General features: G+C 37.0%; 1 protein-coding gene across 3 annotated transcripts in view; it reads left to right on the top strand.

Moving 5' to 3' along the window:
• Positions 1-14,443, top strand: part of LOC126827910 (uncharacterized) — a 93,758-nt gene that overhangs the window by 38,374 nt on the left and 40,941 nt on the right. Inside the window, exon 1 of one of the 3 annotated variants that reach the window (XM_050557486.2) lies at positions 935-1,018. The exons of the other annotated variants lie outside the window; for them this stretch is intronic. Coding sequence (XP_050413443.1) covers positions 988-1,018 — 31 coding nt within the window. The 5' untranslated portion in view covers positions 935-987. Of the gene's footprint in view, positions 1-934; positions 1,019-14,443 lie in introns of those variants that run through there. 3 annotated transcript variants of the gene reach the window in all.

Here is a 14,443-nt window from a genome sequence, read left to right as displayed (position 1 = left end):
GTGGATGGCTGAATGGTTAGCATGTGCATGTTGTATCATTAGGTCTGTCATTGAGTCAACTGGCTTTGTTTCGATACGTGACAAGGAGTAGGGTCGCCTGTCCAACCTCGTGGGTTTTCTCCGGTTTCCTCCCACTGCTAAAGACCCCTACGCGCAAGTGAATTATTGAAATAAAATTGAACCATATGTTAGTCCTGAAATGATCTAGTTTGTGTCGAGTCAACCTTAAACCCTTGTCTTTTTATGTTTATTTTACTAACTAAAAGTAATTAAGGGTAGCAGGAATGTACATATGTTCTAATCCATTTCATATCCCGGTCATCTGATGATCAAGAGAGTTGATTAAGCACTTGTAACTTGAATAAGTGTCTAAATAATAGTTTATATTACATTTGAAGCCAAAAACAAAGATCTTGTGGCAGTTGGAATTCGATATAAGAGTAGGCCATAGTGTCGCTGCCGGGGAAAAATTTTCCTCATAGCACACTGTATGGCGTATGCCCGCCTTCATTAGCCCAGTCGGAGCAGAACAGTAAGACGTTAAACCCCATTTCATTTCTCATTAACCCAGTCAGAGCAGAAGAGTAGGACGTTAAATCCTATTTCATTTCAGCTCTTGTATATTGCATCTTTAAGATTTCTACAAAGACTTTAAGGAGAATTCCTTGCATGTTGATTGTAGGAGACTATGGAAATGTGTTTAATTGTTACTGTAGATTTCTGTAGATTTCTGTAAACAGACAACTTGTGATTAACATGGAGATATTTAATCTCCTTCTGTCTTCACTACAAAGATAGAACCAGATGTACCTTATACATATCCTGTTGGCTCACCTCCAGATAACGAGAAATAACCATGTTCGTAGTTTTACCTGGAAATTTTCCACCTTATTCATGAAATTGTTGGTTTCAGAATTGTGAAATAATGTTGACGTTAAAATGAGTATAAATTGATGTTCTTATTCAACTGACAATAAAATTCTCAAGATGAAAATAAGGCTGTTTGAAACGAACAAAGGTAATAGTTATATTACACAGGTAATAATTATATTATTGGTAATGTTTCGTTTGATTAGATCTAATCTCCTACTCAAACACTGCTGGACTGGTTGATGATTCTTGTCCCAAATTATGACTGGTTAACATTACGTCACATGACAGGTAAAGATTATATTACAGGTAATAACTGTTTTACAGGTAATGATTATAATTATCATTCGCCTAATAGGAGGGTGTGTTATTCATTGTTCACCTATAGTAGGGTTTGTTATACATTGTTCACCTATAGTAGGGTTTGTTATACATATATATATTTCACCTATAGTTCACCAATAATAGGGTTTGTTATACATTGTTCACCTAAGGTAGGGTTTGTTATACATTGTTCACCTATAGTAGGGTTTGTTATACATAGTTCACCTGTGGCAGCGTTTGTTATCCATAGTTCACCTATAGCTGGGTTTGTTATACATTGTTCACCTATAGTAGGGTTTGTTATACATAGTTCACCTTTAGCAGGGTTTGTTATACGTAGTTCACCTATAGGAGGTTTTTATACGCCCACATTTTCATGTGGACGTATTATGCCGTCGCCCCTGTCCGTCCGTCCGTCCATCCGGACGTCCATCCAGCCACAACGTCCGTCCACAATTTGTTTGTGGACACTCTACAGGTCACATTTCTTATCCGATTTTGACAAAACTTGAAGTATAGGTTTATCTCCAAAAGATCTCGGTTCCTTTCGATATTGGCATGTATCGGATCGAAACTTCATGAATTATGGCCCCTGTTTGTACGAAAAATCACGTTTTTAGCTTGTAGACACTATAGAGGTCACAATTTTTATCCGATTTTGTTGAAACTTGAAATCTAAGTTGATAATCCAAAGATCTCGGTTCCTTTCGATATTCGCGCATATCGGACGGTAACTTTCTGAATTATGGCCCCTGATTGTGCCAAAAATCGTGTTTTTAGCTTGTGGCCCCATAGAGGTCAAAATTTTAAACCGATTTAAAAAACGGTTCAATTATATCACCGTTACACCCTAAGGATGGCTGAGTTCGAATTTCGTGAAAATCGGCCCGAAATTGACAGACAAAATGGCCGCCGTTCGTTCTCAAATAGCGTAAAAATATGGTATATCAATGTTGTGGACACTATAGAGGTCACAATTTTTATCCGATTTTGTTGAAACTTGAAATCTAAGTTGATAATCCAAAGATCTCGGTTCCTTTCGATATTCGCGCATATTGGACCATAACTTCCTGAATTATGGCCCCTGATTGTACCAAAAATTGTGTTTTTAGCTTGTGGACCCTATAGAGGTCATAATTTTTATTCGATTTAAAAACCGTTCAATTATATCACCGTTACACACTAAGGATGGCTGAGTTTGAATTTCGTGAAAATCAGCGCGAAATTGACAGACAAAATGGCCGCCGTTCGTTCTCAAATAGCGTAAAAATATGGTATATCAAGGTTGTGGACACTATAGAGGTCACAATTTTTATCCGATTTTGTTGAAACTTGACATCTAAGTTGATAATCCAAAGATCTCGGTTCCTTTCGATATTCGCGCATATCGGACCATAACTTCCGGAATTATGGCCCCTGATTGTACTAAAAAATTGCGTTTTTAGTTTGTGGACCCTATAGAGGTCATAGTTTTTATCCGGTTTAAAAAAACGTATTATTATATCACCGTTACACCGTAAGGATGGCTGAGTTCGAATTTCGTGAAAATCGGCCCAAAATTGACAGACAAAACGGACCGCCATTCGTTCTCAAATAGCGTAAAAATATGGTATATCAAGGTTGTTGACACTATAGAGGTCACAATTTTTATCCGATTTTGTTGAAACTTGAAATGTAAGTTTATAACCCAAAGATCTCGGTTCCTTTCGATATTCACGCATATCGAATTGTAATTTCCTGAATTATGGCCCTTGATTGTAGGAAAAATCACTTTCTTGTTAGCTTGTTCTCTATCCATCTCTCGAAAATGTGAGCGTATCCTGCCTGGCAGCCGCTGTTTTTTTTTAGCTCCAACCCATGATTACAGAAGGTAATTACAAAATGCAAACTATTTTTTACTTTTTGAATTTCCTATTAGCCAAAGTCTGCCAAATTCTGTTTGTCGTTTAGATTACACACCAGACAGAAAATAAAAACTGTTTTTCAAAATAGAAAATTATACCTGATCTTGCAAATAGAAATTAAAATTTAAAATATAAATTCAAGTTCAAAATGATAAATTAAAGCTTAAAATATATTATTTTACAAATGGAAATCAAAGTTTGAAATCATGAATTATAGTTAAAAAAAGTTATAGATTATTATAAATTAAACTTTAAAGTTATAAACCAATTTTCAAAATTGAAAATTATCTTATAAAATTAGAAAAGTTATCTTTGAAATTAGAAAATTAAGTGCAATTTTCTCAAAATTCAAATTTTAAACAGGATATTAAATAGTAAGTTTCCGTGCATGACAAAAAAGCTTTTCATATATTCTCTTAATTCTGATAAATCTCGTAAACATTTTTTACACATCATATGATACTTGTATTAAAGATACATTATCTGAGATTAGATAAAGAGTGGGCAGTTCTCACTATAATAGTTAAAAACTCGATAATGTAAAAGGAATTTGCTGAAAATTTTAGTCAAATTGATCCACTGTGAACCGAGAATTTAGTCGGTACGATGAAAAACATAGTCTCGATTATCTATTTCTTGATTTAATCATGAGCAGCAGATCGGATCCTAAACCAGTAAATATCGCAGTCTAGCGATGACATCAAGAGTTGATTATGGTCTGGATAAGTTAATTAATGTCTAATTAATAATTTAGATAACATTTCAGGCCTAAAGAAAGACCTGCAATAGACAGATTTAGCTCTTGCATAATGTATGGTTAATCAATGTATCATTGAATCCATGACGTTATGAAGATGGTATCTTAGTCTGGCTGGAAACTGTACAATCATTGAACTAAAAAAAATAAATCCCAAAACACTCCTCAATTTTTATGACAATGTTTGATAACCATAAGAGAACATGTGTCAACATGTCGTGTTATATTTACAAAAACACTTGTCTAAATGTGTGTTAAATGTCTATAAACCAGTGATTTTTTTCCATAGAAATTGTGTTTTATTGTTTTGTAATCCCACTCAAGAATTATAATTATTGAATTATTTGAAGTATTTGATATAATGGGAGACACAGTGACTCAGTGAGTGAGTGAGTGAGAGAGAGAGAGAGAGAGAGAGAAAGAAACTAGGTCATTTTTGGACTAACATATGGTTTAATTTTTTTATTTCAATAATTCGCTTGCGCATAGGGGTCTTAAGCAGTGGAAAGAAACCAGAGGACCCAGAGAAAACCCACAAGGTTGGACAGGCGACACGACTCCTTGTCACATACAACCGGGGATTCGAAACCACACCAGTTGACTCAGTGACAGACCTTATGATACAGCGCGCACGTGCTAACTATTCGACCATCCAACACCCCCCCCCCCCCCCGCAGTGAGCAAGACATAAGACATTAGCTCTCTAACCTGAAGGATACATGTTCGATCTCAGTGTTGACAGATAATATTCATTGGGATTTTTCAATGTGGTTCTCCCTTGTCAGTGGTGCAGGGCTGAGAGCATCGCAAGTGACAATGTATAGTCGATGGGATCCCATGTACACATAGGTTGGTATGCAGATAAAAGATCTCTTGGCAGTTGGAATGTGATATAAGAGTATGCCGTAGCACTGCTGTCCCGGCCAAATTTCCCTCATAGCACACTGTATGGCATATGCCTCTTCATTAACACAGTTAGGAGCAGAACAGTAGGACGTTAAACCCCATCTCATTTCATTTCATTTATAATAGTGATGTTATGAAGATGGTAATTTGTTGTCGAGGAAACTGTATGATTGTTAAACTAGTTGAATCCACGACGTTATAAACATGGTAATTTGTTGTCGAGGAAACTATACGATTGTTGAACTAGTTGACGATCATTATGTAGAATACGATTCACTAGTTTTTATCAATAAGTCAGTGAAGTGTAAACTGTTTGATGGAAGGATCATGAATTAATAAGTCAGTGAAGTGTAAACTGTTTGATGGTAGGATCATGAATTAATAATACGATGATCAGAAGTTGATAACTGATAAAAAAAACACACAAATCATACCAGTGGAGGATTTTTAAAATCGTGGTATCCATGGTGATTTATGATACATATCTGGATCAGAATATAACATTCATCACCTACATCAGCTGAATTCACATTTTTACTTAATCTGATTAAAATACAGATCTATATTTCGTTTTGTTTTTTATATACTTTCGGTGGTCTCTACTATATTAAGATTTCACATCAGGGGTCATACGAGCGGCTTTTGACCCTATGATATTTGATTAACAAATCAGTGTTGATGTTTCTGGTGGGATACCCACAGTTACATGCACCATACGCCAAGAACTCGCCGTAACAGACCGTTTCATTGGCTAATCCCTCACATCAGCCAGAACACAGGTTATATAACAACTCTTCCAGATCCTAGTGTAGTTTAGACAAATAAAACAAAATTTTGAACTATAAAAAACGAAACGAAATAGAATCTGTGCTTTAACCAGAATGTCTTTTCACAAAACTGAATAATAAGTGAATTTCATTTAGGGGGCCCGACCCAAAGAGTCCCTCACAAATATTTTGTCATTGTTACCATCATCTGTCAATCCATTTACAGTTTCAGCTGGCGTAGTTTCTATTCCCTGGTTGTACGTGACAAGGAGTTGGGCCGCCTAACCAACCTCGTGGGTTTTCTCCAGGTCCTCTGGTTTCCTCCCACTGCTAAAAACCCCTACGCGCATGCGAATTATGGAAATAAAATTAAACCATAAGTCAGTCTCTCCCTCTATTGAAATAAACTTGAACCTTATGTTAGTCCCAGATGTGTCGAGTGGAGTTAAATCCCATCTCTCTCTCTCTCTCTCTCTCTCTTTCTCTCTCTCTCTCTCTCTCTCTCTCTGACCTACATTAGATATGTTGGTGCAGAAAGGTAGGCCTATAGGATGTTGTAACCTTATAACATTTAAAAAACCCATTAAAACAAACATGTGAATTGACTGCTGGGATGCAGGGAATCCCGTTATTCACCTGGTTAATTTTGTACGATATTTTATTTATCATTGTTGACATAGTTTTACAATAATACCACGAGTTATTTGGTAAAACAAATCCTTCATGTATGGTATGTTACTTAAATAATTGATATTTCTATTGTTGTTTTTCTGGTGTCTATTACAAGTGATGAAGTCATCTGGTATAGTTTGTTTGTTTTCCTTTATGCTGCTGATCAATCTCATTTCCAATACACACCATTCGGATGGACACTTACGGCTTCCTGTCCCCCGTAATCTTTAACAGACGTGGTAAAACTAGTTAACTGACTTGGCTTAAAGTGCGGACGAGAGCTACACTTCCTAGCGTTTTAAAACTAGTTTAGATAAAAGTATGCGAGTACTGCCCCATTAAGAAAGATCTATTACCTTCATTATAAAATGAAATGAAATGAAATGGGGTTTAACGTCCTACTGTTCTGCTCCTAACCTGGGCTAATGAAGACGGGCATATGCCATTCAGTGTGCTATGAGGGAAATTCTGCCCGGGCAGCGGCACTATCGCCTACTCTTATATCGAATTCCAACTGCCAAGGGATCTTTTACGTGCATTCCAATGTATACATGGGACCTCGGTTTTTCGTTTCATCCGAAGGACTAGACAGCTGTCCTTGTCAGGCCCTCCGTCCTGCATCACTGACAAGGGGGAACCACGCCGGAAAATCTGGATGAACTTTCTCGGGCAATGCAGGGATCGAACACCCGACCTCCATCATTATAAAATGACTTAAACTGGCTTGTATTATAGTGAAAACTCCACTCCCTAGCATTTTAAACTGGCTTGTATTATAGTGAAAACTCCCTAGCGGTTTTTAACTAGTTTAAATATAATCGTCCAAGTACTTCCCCTTTAAGAATGATCTGTTTCCAGTTAAACTCGCCTCTTCCAGTATATATAATTCCCTGTATACTACCCCAGTAAGAATGATCTACATCCTTCCAGTAAGAATGTAGTATTTATGGTATATACATGTATAGTCCCCTGTATACTACCCCAGTAAGAATGATCTACATCCTTCCAGTAAGAATGTAGTATTTATGGTATATACATGTATAGTCCCCTGTATACTACCCCAGTAAGAATGTAGTATTTATGTTATATATGATAAATGAGGTAAAGAGACGACAGACGATATGTGGGGTTAATTATTATAACATATGTTCTAAACAAACTGTTACATGATTTAATACAAACTTATTATAACTAAACACAATACACTCTAGCTACCTCTCAATAGAAATGGAGCAAAACCACAAAACTCAACATCAGCACAACAAAAACTACACAACTCAACATCAACACCACCAAAACTCCTCAACTCAACATCAACACCACCAAAACTCCTCAACTCAACCCAAACCCTGTACATGCCTGTGTGCTTCAAGAAAAACAGAATACGGTATCTACTGCGTCTCAATAGAAATCGAACAAAACTACATGACCCAAGACCAAAAAACACTAAACGACTCAATACCAGTAAACTACACAATTCAATACCAATGAAACTATGTTGACTTAACACCAAGGAAACTACATGACTCAACAACAACAAAACTACACGACTCAACAACAACAAAACTACACGACTCAGCAACAACAAAACTACACGACTCAACAACAATGAAACTACACAACTCAACACCAACGAAATTACACGACTCAACACCAATGAAATTACACGACTCAGCACCACGAAACTAAACGACTCAACACCAACGAAATTACATGACTCAACACCACAAAACTACACGACTCAACACCAACAAAATTACATGACTCAACACCATGACACTACACGACTCAACACCACGAAACTACATGACTCAACACAATGAAACTACACAACTCAACAACAAAGAAAGTACATGAATAACCACCAAGGAAACTACACAACTCATCTCAAACAAAACTCATGTTTACATAACTCTGAACACAATTTATATAATTTCTATGACAGTGGTCATGTATTTTGTTGGATGGCAACTCCTGTTTTAACAATAGTATTTTATATAGAGTTGGTAATGATGTTGATAAAGTAGAATGGTAACTATGGTTACAGCTGATCAGTTTGGTCATCTCTAGATACATATATAATAGGTACAGTGATCATACTAATATGACCAGACAATAAATTGGACATTGAGACATCTGGTAATTCAGGGGTGGATTCAGGAATTTTTACAGGAGGGAGTTTGCCAGGTTCTTGTTAAGGACATTTGACAGTTGACAATGCATGATGCCGTCATCTTCTCCAAATTACGTAGGCATACATACAAACTGAACTTTTGAATGAGAGAAATCCAACACCCCGTTTGATGTCAATTTTTATTAGGAATAATACGATCACATTGTGATTCAATTTCATTGATGCATAGCATTAATTGTGATACTGCATATTTTTATATCATTATTTCGTGCTTTGAATGCTCATCCCAACCCACCATCTGATGATAAAGGATAAAGCACACGACCGTGCGACTTTTCTCATAAAATATTTTTATGTAAATGAGAAGGGGGGTGGGGGGCGAGTTGGACCCCCAAACTCTCCCTCAAGATCTGCCCCTGTAATTACTATGAAACCATTTTATAAGGATCTAGTTAACCGTTTGGGAGAAAAACTGTGGTCAATCTGTGTACACATTATTTTGCAAAACGCTGTGGCCCAAAAGTCCAGGGCTGTAACCATGGCAATAAACACACTGCTCAGTTACATAAAAATATTATAAAACAACACTTTTATGAGAAAAGTGGCATGTGTTACAATTATAACGGTTATTGTATTTTCTATGGTTATGAGGACCCAGAGGAAACCTGCAAGGTTAGGCATGGTTACCCTACATCTGAGTCACAAACCCCCAAGATTTGAGATGTACATTTGTTGTTGAGTGCTTGCTATGCCAATGTCTGCAGTTTAATCTTATTGGTCTTGTTTTGGGGTTGGATGGCCGAATAGTTAGCGCATGCGCGTTGTATCATAAGGTCTGTCATTGAGTCAAATGACGTGGTTTCCATTCCTCGGTTGTACGTGACAAGGTGTGGGGTCGTCTGTCCAACCTCGTGGGTTTCCTCCGGGTCCTGTGTGAGATTAACGCATCACTTGCGGGTGTTTGGCTCCGTAGAAGATTGCACCGGTTTCTTGTGGCTAGTCAGCAAGCTACCAAACCCTACGACCTGTGCTTGTTTTAGACACGTACAGCGGGTTGTGAGCTAAGCTTTACCCTCCCCCCCCCTGAGAAATACTTCATGAGGTAGGTCACCATACTCCTTTTGGGATCCAACGGCCATGTACAGATGACAGAAATTTTAAATGTGAATCAACATCCTACTTTTCTGCACCAACTGGGCTTATAAAAACGAGGCATATCCGAACAGTGGCACTACCGTTGACTCTTATTTCGAGTTCTAACTGTGAAGGGAGTACAATGTACCTTGGTTTTTTGTCCCATCCAAATGACTAGACACTGTTTCTTGTCAGACCTTCCATCCCTCACCTGTGACAGGGGAAAACCCATGCCAGAAAATCATGATTAACTTTCAAGGCCAACATCTGGAGTAAACCAGAGACTTCCTTGTCAGTGAGCCAGCATCTAACTCACTGAGCCACAGTGGCCCCCACTTAGTCAGGAGATTTCATATTTATCATTTTTACTCTAATTATCTTTAGACTCTCGTTTTAAAATTTGTTCCTAAAACAAAACAAACGCTTGGCATCTGGAAGTGAGTTCTGGAACCGTTACCATCGGAGATATTAAAAGTGTTGATATATGTAAATGTAGCTATTGGCATCGTGAAGAAATGTTTTTGGCTAACCGAGGGAATAGAAGAACGTCTACTGAAGTATATTTATAAGTTATAGTATAAACTATGGATATATTGTAAATAGAAACCACTACTGACCGTTTAGTTTATATTAGTAACACTTAGTTACATTTAACATCTGTTCTCACCTTATTAACGTATACAGATTCATGGTTAAAGTAGAGAGGGAGGGGCACCTTGGTTAAAGTGGAGGGGGAGGGGCACCTTGGTTAAAGTGGAGGTGGGGGGCACCATGGTTAAAGTGGAGAGGGAGGGGCACCTTGGTTAAAGTAGAGGGGGAGTGTCACCTTATAAATGTCTACAGCTTCATGGTTAAAGTGGAGAAGGAGGGGCACCTTATAAATGTTTACAGCTTCAGAGGGCGGGGGATACAGTGGTTAAAGGAAGAGGAGGAAATCACCGCTTCATGGTTAAAAGGGGCACTTAGGTTAAAGTGGGTGTTACCATGGCTAAAGGAAAGAGGAGAGACACAAGTTTTTGAAGATTAAGAGGTGAAATTCAAACAAGAATATTCAAGACTAATAATTCCCGTCCAAGGATGTCACTCGTATTATTGATATTCATATCTCTCTCTCTCTCTCTCTCTCTCTCTCTCTCTCTCTCTCTCTCTCACACACACACTCTGGTTTCTCAGACATCACCAGGGTATCTGTATTTATCAGTATCTTGGTATGTTGTCCTCTAAGGACAGTTGATCTCAGATTGTAATTTCATCCCAGACTGGTCTCCGGTGAATATAGTTCTTTTTTTTGCTATTCAAAATTCAAGAATTTGTTGGTCTTTATTTATAATTAAACGTCATTTATGTTAATTTAATGATTTAGATTTTTAGATAAGATGGAGTAAGTCTACAGATCTGCTTGAGAACAGACGTTAAGCTAACTGACCGACGATTTCAGTCAAAAATATTAAATTTACTTCAAGAATCTGGACAAGTGTTTATTCTGCCTTCATTTAATAAAATTGAAAATCTTTATTTAGTCTTTGGGGGATTTGGATGGCTGAATGGTAAGTCTTTGGGGGATTTGGATGGCTGAATGGTAAGCATGTGTGTGCTGTATCATAATGTCTGTCATTGAGTCAACTGGCCTGGTTTCGAATCCCCGGTTGTACGTGACAAGGAGTAGGGTCGCCTGTCCAACTTCGTGGGTTTTCTTCGGGTCCTCCGGTTTTTTCCCACTGCTAAATGGAAATAAAATTGCACCATATGTTAGTCCCAAAATGACCTAGTTTTTGTCGAGTGGACGTCACATACAACCAGGGATTCAAAACCACGGCACCTAACCCCACCAAATAGTAAGTGCAAGACACTGACAAGACCTGCGGACACAACTAACTACACTGACATCAAAAAATATCAAATCAAGTGAATAGATCCTTTATATAGAAAGTGGATAGTTCTGTAATGTTGATATCGTTGACTAAGCAACAAATAACTGTTATAAATGAAAATATACGACACTAATAGATCAAAGTCGTCATATACATAGCGTGTATTAGTTAGTTAAAATTGTTAGTAATCAGGTAGTAGTCATTAAGTAGGCGTTTTGTCATTAAGGTGTTAAAACTGTGACTATTGAATGATGTACACCACTATTGTCCAGGTGATGGGTGTTATAAACAGTCACGCTTTTACATCAGTAGTGACATCTTTTACAGTTAGTTACACACCTGCTAATTAATGACGACTGTATAATCGCTAATTACTTTCTATACAAATTAAACATTAGTTTGACCACTAGGCCTATCTTCATTAGTCAAGGGTGTCAGCTTACCAGTGCTATGTGCAGATTAACCTCCTACTGTACTACACCAACTGGAGTATATAAAACCGTATTTGAAGGAGGGAACAAGAGAAGTTGAGTGTAGAGATCTGTCTAGTACTGATCATATAGTAATCTGACCCATGTCAATCTGTTTCAAACCTTTAAACTGTAACACGATAACTCTCTCACTGTCTCACAAACTTTCATCTTAGTTGGAACCAACAGCTTTTATTGTTTAGTTAAATCAGAAGTGTTTCATTGAAGCCACAGACTTTCAGGTTATTTGGAACCAAAAGCTTTTGTTTTGTAGCTTGTGTAGTAGTATATAGTTACATTCGATGTGATTTATTTGAACACACAGTTTTGTTGTGTGGCAGTTAGCTCAGAGTTAATGTTTTGGAGTTTTGCTTCAATTGTGTTTTGTGTAGTCTGAAGTAAATTAATTTGAGTTTTGCTTTGTTTGTGTGTAAGGTCCATGGTTTATGCTTTTGGTTCTGTGAAGGAACTTTTTAAGAAAAGTGTTAATTTAGATGAAGAAATATTTGAAGGAACCTGTGATTTGTTATTTTTATTATGCTATTTATGTGAAAGAACGTACGTTTTAAACAACAGTTTGTTTTTGACTGTAACAAGATATCCTATCTATAATTGAATTGTCACTACTGGCAGTGATATTGTGTGCTGTTACAAATATATGAATTCTCAGTATCGTGTGCTGTTACAAATATATGAATTCTCAGTGATATCTTGTGTCGTAAGATGTAATGATAATCCTGTGTCATAAAGTGGCTGTTATAAGTGGATGTTAAACCCCATTTCTCTCCCATTTAACAAATCGTGATCGATACAAACAATATCAGAATGTAAATTTCACATCTGACTCCATCTAAAAACATTCCTGTGGTTTCTATCAAGCTTCGTAAAGAATGATTGATTCCGCACACAAACGACAGTCAACCAAAAGAGAAGATATAGGAGAAGGGAGCATGAGGGGCTACCTATAGACAAGGTATGTGGTGCTAGCCCGAGGGGGTAAAAACTAAAAACATCTAGCTTATGTGTGTTGAGAGAATTGAAGTAAAACAGTTGTATACTAGTGATGTAGAAATAAGGGCTGCCATATCATACACTGTAAATAATGTTGTTTATGATTGTATCTGGATTGGTGGTATGTGAGCAGGGTCCCTTGTCCAACCTCGTGGGTTTTCTCTGGGTCCTCCCATTGCTAAAGACCCCTATGCCCAAGTGAATTATCAAAATAAAAAAAATTGAACCATATGTTAGTCCCGAAATGACTTAGTTTGTGACGAGTGGATGTTAAACCCCATTTCTCTCTCTCTGTATCTGGATTAATGTAATTCAGTGATAAAAAACATCAGTAAATGTTGACTGTTATCTGGAGTCGAGTGAGAATTACAGATACATGTAAGTATGTTTTTTATTGTACAGCCAGATACAAAATAAATACATGATCACTCCGAGAAACACCATTGATGATGGTAGGGGTGTTTATTATACAGCCGGATACAAGTACAAAATAAATACATGATGACTCGGAGAAACACGATTCCTGATGGTAGAGGTGGTGTTTATTGGGAAGCTAGATATGATTAAAGATGTGTAAATGATATGGATGTTATGTATAACATGATATCAACCATATGTTGTCTGTATATACACCATGAGTTATATGTATATCACATGTTTATATATATCTATAAGTGGAGATATATAAAACTATTATAAACATATTGATCCCTGTACCTATAGATGTCAGACATATCTATTAACACATTTTACGTCATTGTCATGAATTATGTATTTGCCACAACTAAAATACCATTTCCAAAAGTACAGCAAATTTCATGGAGTTAGTTTGAGAGGTGTTACCAGATGTTCTACAAAAAGTTACTTGAATTCCCGGTTTGAACATGACAAGGAGTGGGGTCTCAGGGTCCTCTGGTTTCCTCCCACTGCTAAAGATCCCTACAAGAAATTAAATTATTAAGATCTAGTTTGTGTCGAATGAGGGAGGGGAGGTTGGATGGCTGAATGGTTAGCGCGTGCACGTTGTATTATAAGGTTTGTCGTTGAGACAAGTGGCATGGTTTCAGTTCTTGGCTTGTATGTGACAATGGGGTAGGGCCGCCTGTCCAACCTTGTGGTTTTTCTCAGGGTCCTCCGGTTTCCTCCTACTGCTAAAGACTCCTACGCCCACACGAATTATTGAAATAAAGCTGAACCATATGGTAGTCTCTCTCTCTTTCTCTCTCTCTCTCTCTAACTCTCTCTCTCTCTCTATCTCTATCTCTTGTGTCCAATGAACATTAAATCCCATTTCTCTCTCTCTTGTTTTAAGAATATTGATGAAAAATACTATAAGATATCAAAGGTTACATCGTGTAATTTTGGATGTTGTTGAATGTTTGATGAAATTTAAAACGTGTTCGTGGAAAATTATAACAAAATAATGTTTCTGGTAGATGAAAAGTGAAAACTGATGTTAATTTGAGAATATTGATCAGTATTATATAGGCTATATTACTTCATTAAACATCAAAGATACGAAATGCCTGGATATCAACTTTCAAACTATTTTGTTTCATGTTTTCTGTGTGCTGTATTCTTGTTTGTTATGATTGTATTTATTTGTGGATTGTAAAAGTACTT

The sequence above is a fragment of the Patella vulgata genome, chromosome 7, assembly GCF_932274485.2.
Source record: "Patella vulgata chromosome 7, xgPatVulg1.2, whole genome shotgun sequence".
NCBI lineage: Eukaryota > Metazoa > Mollusca > Gastropoda > Patellidae > Patella > Patella vulgata.
The sequence above is the reverse complement of the archived record's forward strand: the minus strand, read 5'-3'. Positions and strand labels throughout refer to the sequence as shown.